The 9,668-nt window shown below is 38.4% G+C and overlaps 1 protein-coding gene across 2 annotated transcripts; it reads left to right on the top strand.

The window, feature by feature from the left end:
- Nucleotides 1–401: 401 nt before the first annotated feature.
- On the top strand, nt 402–9,646 carry LOC143701853 (cholecystokinin-like). Of its 2 annotated transcripts, XM_077195539.1 has the most exons (4): nt 402–471; nt 1,126–1,376; nt 5,115–5,283; nt 5,937–9,646. In XM_077195539.1, the coding sequence occupies exons 2-3, from the start codon at nt 1,127–1,129 to the stop codon at nt 5,240–5,242; spliced, it is 378 nt and encodes a 125-aa protein (XP_077051654.1). In that variant the 5' UTR covers nt 402–471; nt 1,126; the 3' UTR covers nt 5,243–5,283; nt 5,937–9,646. The 2 variants fall into 2 exon arrangements, with proteins under 2 accessions (XP_077051654.1, XP_077051653.1); XM_077195538.1 differs by lacking the exon at nt 5,937–9,646 and having other exon boundaries at nt 5,115–5,550.
- The last annotated feature ends 22 nt before the right edge of the window (nt 9,647–9,668 follow it).

Below are 9,668 nucleotides of genomic sequence, written 5' to 3'. Positions count from 1 at the left end.
GCACTTACATAGGAAATGCAAGGACTGGAATGGGCGGCATATCCAACACTTAAATAAATATGGCTTACAAATTGCATGTTTGTTTTTTCCGCCCAGATCACCAAATAGCCAGACATCTCTCACTGTCTATGTCTGTGTAATTGACTTTAAATTAAAGTGTCACCAAATACAGAATGAATGACAATTTAAAAAGAAAAAATAGAAAAATGTAATAATTCAAATTACCCCCCCCCCCCCTTTTTTTTTGTAGAACAGTTTCTTTAATTCTAAGAAAAAGAAGACTCAATAGCATGTAGTCAATATGTATATGCTTAAACACTTTCTAAGTGCGTGCGTGCATGTCTGTGTAAGTGTGTGTGAATGCATTTGTGTGCGTGCGAGTGCACGTCACAGCTGGGTATATAAGTGCCTCTCTCCCTCTTTCCTGAGAATACACTTTCATTCTCCTCCAAGCTCACAAAACAGAATAAGGTAAGAGATTGTATCTATCTATCTATCTATCTATCTATCTATCTATCTATCTATCTATCTATCTATCTATCTCTTTAACCTCACACAGGGATTTAATATTTTATTTATTAATTATTTTTGATGAAAATATTAAAAATAAATATAAATATTTTTAGAAAAATTAAATATTAGAATAACAGATGGCAACTATCGTAAAACAGTGCTTGATAACTTTTGTGTCTTTAAAAACTGTATTTTTTCCCTTTGCATTAATAATAGCTACAATAGCAATTTGTTACATCAAATAACTGTATTTTCCCTGTTATTTTCTCTTGCAGCCTAATCAATTTGATTATTGATTACTGAATCAAATTGGTTTAAATTAGATTTTCTTCTAGAAAAACTAAAACCACACAAACTAAACAACTGACATTCAATACGAATGTATTTTAATAATTGTATTTAGAAAAAATACAATATTAATATTTAGAAAAGAAATAAAAAAATATAGCAGTAAGAACAAAAAATAAGCACATACAGTTTATATTAACAATAATAAACTAACAATGCATTTTAAAAAATTGTATAGTAATAAGAACAGAATTACAAAGTCTTACAAAAGGGATTTCTTTTAACATGATCGCCTCTCTCTCTTCCTCTCGTTCACATTTGCAGGATGAACAGCGGGGTGTGCGTGTGTGTGATCCTGGCTGCGCTTTCCGCCTCCTGTTTGGGTCGGCCCCGCTCCTCTTTCCCTGACACTGATGATAGCCCTCTCCCCTCGCAGGTGGAAACCAGTTTAAGCGGGCACCAACGGGTCGTCCGCTCCACCAGCCTCACCCTCAAACAGCAGCCAGCAGGCGACACAGACCCAGACACCCGTGCCAACCTCAGCGAACTGCTGGCCAAAATCATCTCTAAAAAAGGTAAGAGACACTTCAACAGAGCCGGCTTCAGACTGCGCTCAGCAGGGGGGCATTTATATTCGATGGGTGGGCACTAGGTATGGGGACTTTTTTTGGATATCAGATATTCTATATTTATTATTGCTACTGCCTTTTCTGTTAGCTATTACCATGAAGTGATGCAACCCATACAATAAACACATCAACCATTACACATTGTTGCAAGACGTGCAACTCTTAAGAAATTTGATTAAATAAGGGTTAAATAGGCCTATAAAAAATTGCAAGACCGACTCTGACCACAGCTTTATTATAAACAAAGCTAACGAACATGCACACAGTCTCTCACTGACAGGATAGTAGTTTAACTGCTATCTCACTGGCGGAAGAGAGAAAAAAAAGCTACACATCTTTATTCTGCTTTGCAACATAAGCGTTTACAGTAGCCTACTATTAAAAAAGCATCATGTAGTTACCTTTATCAAAACAGTCTATCAGTTTTCATCTGTTTGCTTTGTTTTGAATGCAGCCAGGAATCTCGCGCCAACTGAAAGTCATTTAATTCATGTATTAACGTGCAAGTGATTGAGGGGGGCGGCAGGGGGGTTTCCTCACAGCTCCACACTGTGGTTTTATGTTGGCTTTATTATATTTTCAGCTAAATGAGCAGTTTGTAGACATATATTTTTATTATTTCTCACTGAAATGTGAATTAAATTAAACTGATATTATTTTGTAAATTATATCATAATTCAATTTGGGGGGGCATAAAAGACATTTGGGGGGCCATTGCCCCCTAATGCCCCCCCATACCGCCGGCAAACACATGACGTCTCAGAAGAATACACAATGATCCTCAAAAACAGGAAGAACACAATTGTCTTAAAGACCAAAAAATAGCTTCAACAAATGCTTAATGTTCTCTACAGTGGACAGACTAGGACATTTTCTGCTCAATGCATATCCTTGTATGAACAAATTTCTTTTTTGTTTGCCTTCATTCAGGACATTTGAAAACTAGCCATGAGTTTAGATTATTTTTTTAGTCCTTTAACAATATACAAGTGTTTAAAAACGTAAAAATACAAATTGGATTCTTCTTCAACACGTAACATACACATAACATACACAAATACAACTCGATTTAAAAAAAAACAAGGTTTAAACACATTTAGAGAAGTCATGTTCAATTTAAAAAAATGTGTCATGTTCAACAACAAGCAAAAGGAAAAATAACAAACAAGCAGATAAAATCCTTACATGAAATTACAGGTTTCCACATTATGAAAGAAAAACCTTTGTCACGCACTATACAGTAGCTCCAGGTTAGCGTTGCTTGGCATTGATAAACATAAACACATGAAGCATGTTTATGCCCGAGGTGTACAAGGGGTGGATGTTTTTGGGTCAGGTGTGCACCATAAAATTGCATAACCACTCTTTAGGGTGTAACCTCTTCAAAGGGTATAACTATCATTATCATTCCTAAATGCAGGAACAGGGAATTGTTCCTCTGAACATGTAAGTGCAGTGTGGCATTTTTATTTTAAATTAAGCATTTAATTGTTAACAGTGCCTGTTATGTGTGTTTGTATGCAAATCATATTTTTCATACAGTAAAGTGACCAAAAGTTCAACGGCCCCCAAGAGGAATACAGCTTAATAAACTGTATTGTTTAAAAATGCAAAAGGGTGTGTGTGTGTGTGTGTGTGTGTGTGTGTGTGTGTGTGTGTGTGTGTGTGTGTGTGTGTGTGTGTGTGTGTGTGTGTGTGTGTGTGTGTGTGTGTGTGTGTGTGTGTGTGTGTGTGTGTGTGTGTGGGGGGGGGGGGGGGGGGGGGGCCTGGTAAACCCTACATTATGGGGACAAAATGTCCCCATAAGGATGCCAATATCTCAAATCCTTGTTCGTGTGGGGACATTTTTTGGTCCCCATGAGGAAAACAGCTTATAAATCATACTAAGTGATGTTTTTTTAAAATGTAAAAATGCAGAAAGTTTTCTGTGATGGGTAGGTTTAGGGGTAGGGTTAGTGTAAGGGAATAGAATATACAGTTTGTACAGTATAAAAATCTTTATGTCTATGGAAAGTCCCCATAAAATATGGAAACACTACGTGTGTGTGTGTGTGTGTGTGTGTGTGTGTGTGTGTGTGTGTGTGTGTGTGTGTGTGTGTGTGTGTGTGTGTGTGTGTGTGTGTGTGTGTGTGTGTGTGTGTGTGTGTGTGTGTGTGTGTTCAAAAAAATGGCATTCAGTGCTTAGTGGAAACTAATTGATCCCATTATAACAGCCCTAGTTTTTCAGTGCACTTAGTTTCTCAACAAGGTCAGCTGTCTCTCTCTTTCTCTCTCTTTTAAATAATTGTGAGTAGGAGGTGCAAGTTTCACACGTCAGCATGTCAAAACAAGTCTACAACTTGTAAAAATTTCAACAAAATTATAGTATGTAGTGTGTTAAAAGTCTCCCATCTGTTGCAAACCCTATCACACCCGTAACAACAGATTGAATGACACTTAACATGCTGAATGTAGCTGAAACATTGCCACACACGTAGCATGCCACTCTGGAAAACAATTTTCTTTTCCAATTACTATTCAAATTAATTGTTGCTCTGCAAGTACTACAGTTCATAGCAGGCCAAGAGAATATTGACTCTTTAAATTCCACTTTGACACATGTCAAGTCAAGTCAAGTCATCCTCATTTATATAGCGCTTTTAGCAATGTAGATTGTTTCAAAGCAGCTTTACAGAGATAAACATATAATTTAAGGTAACAGAGATTGGTTTAGTTTTATAGTGGTTCTAGAAAAATGTTTTTTCCAGCTAAAGTTAGTTTTGATTGATTCACTTCCTTCTAAATGATAGTTTGTTATTAAATTAGGGGCCGCTAAGACGACACCGTTCTCTCTAAACAAACTTTAAACGCGAACCTGTGATAGACGCTGATGGCGTTCACATGCGCATTAAGAATTGATTCTATAGTTATGTGTGTTTGAATATATGTGCGCAGGTTTGTAATTCCTTACAAACCATGCTTAAACAAACTACTTGACTTGTCTATAAATTTTGATGCAGATTTTTATTTTATCTTATCACTTCGGGTAGGTACGCGAACCAAAACAAATAAAATAATCCACAACGCTTTATCTGTAGAGTGGTATAGGGATCCTCCATAGGGAGAGGCTAGTTGGCACTTCAGCACTGCATTGTCATCAGGTCCAGGCGAAAGTCCTTCGTCAGATCTGGAAACGGCCTGGATCCGGCAGGCTGCAGGAAAACCTCGGGATAAACAAGGACACTAAAATTAGCGTAGATGCCATTCTTCTTATGATGTAACGAGTACATCAGGATCACATTCACAAAAAAGTTCCCATCTTTTTGCAACAGCACTGAATTGTTTGTTCGCTATTAATATTATTATTCACTCACTTTAATAAGAATTATGTTCAAATGGGTGTCAGACATCTTGGCACAGTACAACTTTTTTGATAGTTTGCCATTTAGAAAATGGTTCTTCTTAGTGTTATGTTAGAAAGCAGTGTCTATATTAGATAGATGGGCAGAAAGATTGTTGTTTAGTATAGGTATTTGAGTGGAACTAGATCCAGACATGAGTTGAGAAAGCAACTGTGTGTATATATATATACCACCTTTTTCTATTCTTTAACTTTAACTCGCTTGATATATCATGTCACTTTACTAGTTATATATTTAAGATGTTAAGAGACATAATTTCTTAATTTCTTTCTTTCTCTCCTAGGCTCTGTTCGTCGCAACTCCTCCATGAACAACAGAGCAAACAGTAACCACCGGATAAAAGATCGGGACTATGTGGGCTGGATGGATTTTGGCCGCCGGAGTGCTGAGGAATATGAATACTCATCATAAAATCCATAAATATCATCTGGTTCCTCATCTACAAATAAAGAGTATATTTATTACTACTATTGTTATTATTATTATTCTAATGTACATTTGTTAAGAAACCAGTATAATTCAGAATAGACGTATGCCAAAATTTACTAAAAAAGACAAAAAAAGTCTCAAAGTATTGGTTTTAAATCTTGTCATTTTATTTGATTTTATTTGTCACGGTGGTTTTGCATAAATGAGAACCATTTAGCTAATGTGTTTGTCAGATTCATGGAACCACAGTTTTCAATAAATCAGGTCAGCATTCAACTTTGGCCTTAAATCTTACAGACTCTGGCATTTTGTCCATCAAAACAACTCACAATCAAAAGAACTTGCTTTTAATGGAAGGAAGTGCTCGACAAATGGTTTAACAAGTACAGTATTTGCGGCTCAAACAGCAGTCTCATGAAGCCTCTTTGCTTGAAAATAAAGTGAAAAATCAATAAATTAGTGAGTGAATTAATGGAGGAAATGCTTTAAAGGAACATAAAGAGGAGAGAGTGGTAAAGTTTCTGGTAAGATAATACTTTTGAATTATTCAGATGGTCTAAGACAAAGACAAAGAAAATGGAAAGAGAGAGTAGAAAGTTCTTATATCTTCAAGGCAGACTCAAGGGACTTATTGAGCTTGATATGCTGTCCAAGGGTAAATATTTCCATTTGACAGGCACAAGGAGACAGAAATAGACTGGAAGACAGACAGATGCAATGGATCTCTCCATATAATTACAGACCAACCATCAAGATCCAGTGGATATGGCATATGTCTTCAGACTGGTCAGCCACCACACACACATACCCACACACACACAAACGTGTCACTGTCTACAATATTTAGGCAATATCTAAATGCCTGAGAGCAGGAGAGAACTGTCTTATTCAAAGCATCATAATTTCCCTCCACTGATTCTTAAAGTAACACTATGTAGTTTTTCAACCTTCATTATATATTTCCAAGACCCTTGTGATGGTACATCGACTTACAATAGGTTGAATGACACGTCTGCCATAGCCTGACAGTGTCTGTATCGCTTTTAATGGCACTATGTAACTTCGGGTTTCGGGTAGGAATCCGAGCACAAAAAAAAAACTACAAAATTCGACTGCTTTACGCCATACGTCACTTCCCCCACTTCCTCAGATTCTGACGTGAGAGCCCAACTAGCGTTTGATACCCGTCTGTATGTTGTTGTCATGACCGAAGCAACAACTAAAAGGAAGAAGGCAAAGGTTTTGTCAGAGGAGACTAAAAGAAGAAAAAGGGAGAGTGACAAATTAAAAGACCGGACGAGGATCACTATTGGAGGGAGAGCAAGACAGTTTGAAGACGGTGAGAGTGTGCGTGTTTATACATTTATAAATAAATCAGGGAGTCAGGGAGCTGACTATCGCGCGAAATGTAAAAGGCTGAATAACATGGCCTGGCCATGTTACGGAATCTATCTGGTCCTCCATTTATCTTCATGAATCAAGTAATGCTAGTAGAGTAGCGAATTATCAATCTGGTAGCTACACTAACATGCTAGTTTACAATGGTTATAATAAATAATCTTTCAGGATAACTATCCTAATGTCTGCAGGCTGATATGTTTGTGTATTTATTTTTCTGGTGAAAGTGTCTTGCCTCTGGCTATAATGCAAATCGATTTTCAAATTTGCAGATTCATCTATGGTAGCTTGATATTATAATATTGACGATATATGGCTATTACCTATCACAGAAACATTGAATTGAATTAGCATATCCGTTATGTAAAACAGTAGACAATAGGCTACTATAATGACGCTGTCTTGTAAACGTGAGCTACGCGATCTTTTGACGTTTGAAAAAAATAAAACCCATGAAATTATATTCATATGACATGCTGAAATATATGCCAATGTACCTGGGATGAAGACATTTCACACGCAACGCTGGCAGTCTGCCCGCGAGAACTTAAGACAGTATCGGCTTGTCAACAAATGCACACCTGTATCGCCTGGGCCCAGTTTTTTCAAAGGTTTAATCCGGATAAAATTTATCCAGATTTAGTAATCCTTTTTTTTGCGATTCGTGATCACGTAATCCGGCTTACTTTTGAGCCAGTTTTTCAAAGCAACATCGGATTGGATCAATCTGATCCGGATAGGAACTTTTCAGGATCACCAAATCTGGATAACCAGTGATCAAACAGGATAGGAAATCACAATGTAGAACTATAGATATGTAAAGAGCAACAAGTAGAATAGCCAGTGTGGGATCAATATAAGTTTATTTTTATTTGAAATGACAACACACACATTTAAAAAAAACTAAAAACAAGAAAAAACCCACCCCATCCTCTTCCAGCAGTCCGCTCATCTGAGACCTACAACACAAACACTGTACATTGAAGATATTTATAACAAGTTTCAAATATAGATGTATTGAATTTAAAAAAAAGAAAATGTCAAATACTCCACAATAATTTCAGACTTCCTCATCTGATGTGGAGAGACCATTTTGTCTGAGCGTAGCCTTTAGGAGGTGGATCTAAAGTCTGGCCTCGGTTTGCTGCAGTTTGGTCAGAGTCAGTTGTTCCTCTGCCAGACGAAGCTGTGCTTCTGCACTTTCAGTCACTTTTTGCAGAAGTGCCTTGTAATCATCATCTTTGTTTGATGAAGGGCGCTTCAAGCCTTTCCCCTGAGAACCTGTGGCAACTACCACTGGCTCAACCAAAGGCTCGCCATCCCCTACAACACCTTGAATACCATGGAGAGCTTGTGACTTCTCACCTCCAATGATGTTGAGGACCACATCTGTGTAATCTCCCCTCTTAAATGGCTTGTTGCCTGTTTGTGGGATTTTGGCTTCAGCATGGTCTTTTGTTGCCCTTGCCTTAAGATTCTTCCACCGCAATTTGATTTGGTCTGTGGTCCTCCTCTGGCCAGACCCTATGGCATTCACATTTTCTGTGATTAAAATCCAAACATCATTTTTCTTTTTGTTGGTATCCTTAGCAGAATTAAAACTTCCATAATGGCACCGAACACCCTCTAGTAGTGCATTGGATTCAGCAGCAGTGATGTTACATCTTCTTGAGTCCATGGTTCCATTGCTTTACTATAGTGAACATTGTTCATCAATTATAGGCCTTGGGTCCAATTGCCTCAATTGAATACAAGCCAAAACTAATCAGTTGTAATAGGTGTGTTTGAAAAGACCAACTACACAGCCATATAAATCAGCCTTTCTCAGAGTATTCACAGAGAGACAGTGAAATTGCAGGTGTTGTCCACCGCCACCACCACTTTGCCAGGAGAGGATACCGTCAAAGGGTGTATGTTGAACGTACCAAGCCACTGGAGCAATACACCACTGAGGAGCTGTATGTCCGGTTTCGCTTTGGGAAGGCTGATATAGAGTACCTTGTGAAACTTCTCAGGCCAAAACTTCAACACAGAACCCAAAGGAGTCACAATCTGTCTGTGGAAGACCAGATCCTCATTGCTCTCCAATTTTATGCATGTGGGAATTTCTATCAAGTTGTTGGTGACTATATAGGAGTGGTGAAATCAGCTGTGTGTGATGTGGTGAGAGATGTGTCAATCGCACTGGCCAGCCTGGTCAATGAATTTGTTTCTTTTCCAAAGGACAACCAGATTGCCCAGGCCAAGCGCAGCTTTTTTCTTTTGGGGAATATGCCCATAACAATTGGAGCAATCGACTGCACACATGGGCATATACAAGAACCTCGTGAGAATGAATGGGAGTTTATAAACAGAAAGGGGAGGCACAGCATCAATGTCCAACTTGTGTGTGATGCTGACCTCATCATCACCAACTGCGTTGTCAAGTGGCCTGGGTCTGTCCATGATGCACGCATCCTGAGGGAGAGCGCTCTATATAGAGTTCTCCAAACCAACCGACCGGATGGCATAATATTAGGAGACAGTGCCTACCCACTCCTACCATGGCTGATGACTCCTTTTCTAACAGCAAATACACCGGCGCAGGCACGCTTCAACACTGCTCATTGCAGAGCAAGATGTGCATTTGAACGTTTAAATGGAGTTCTTAAGAGGCGCTTTGCATGCCTTAACTACCTGAGGGCGGAACCACAGAAAGCATGCACCATAACCCTTGCCTGTATTGTCCTGCACAACATCGCTACTAAGCGCAATGTCCCTCTCTGTGCTGACAATGATGCACCTGAGCCCCTTGGAGACCCTAACCAACCTCCTGCATTCTGCCAGAACGAGCAAACAGGACGTGCAACAAGGGACGCAATAGTTAGACACTATTTCTGATTTGGATTTGTTTTGGATTTCAAAAATCAGTGATTGCCATTCTTTGCATTTTTTTGATTATTCTGTAATCACTGCATGCATCACTAATAAATATTCTAAAAACAAAAATATTTTCGATTGTGATGATTAT

The sequence above is a fragment of the Siphateles boraxobius genome, unplaced genomic scaffold (genome assembly GCF_051911475.1).
Source record: "Siphateles boraxobius isolate OS27281-9 unplaced genomic scaffold, OSU_SipBor_1 33, whole genome shotgun sequence".
Classification (NCBI taxonomy): Eukaryota; Metazoa; Chordata; class Actinopteri; order Cypriniformes; family Leuciscidae; genus Siphateles; species Siphateles boraxobius.
The sequence above is the reverse complement of the archived record's forward strand: the minus strand, read 5'-3'. Positions and strand labels throughout refer to the sequence as shown.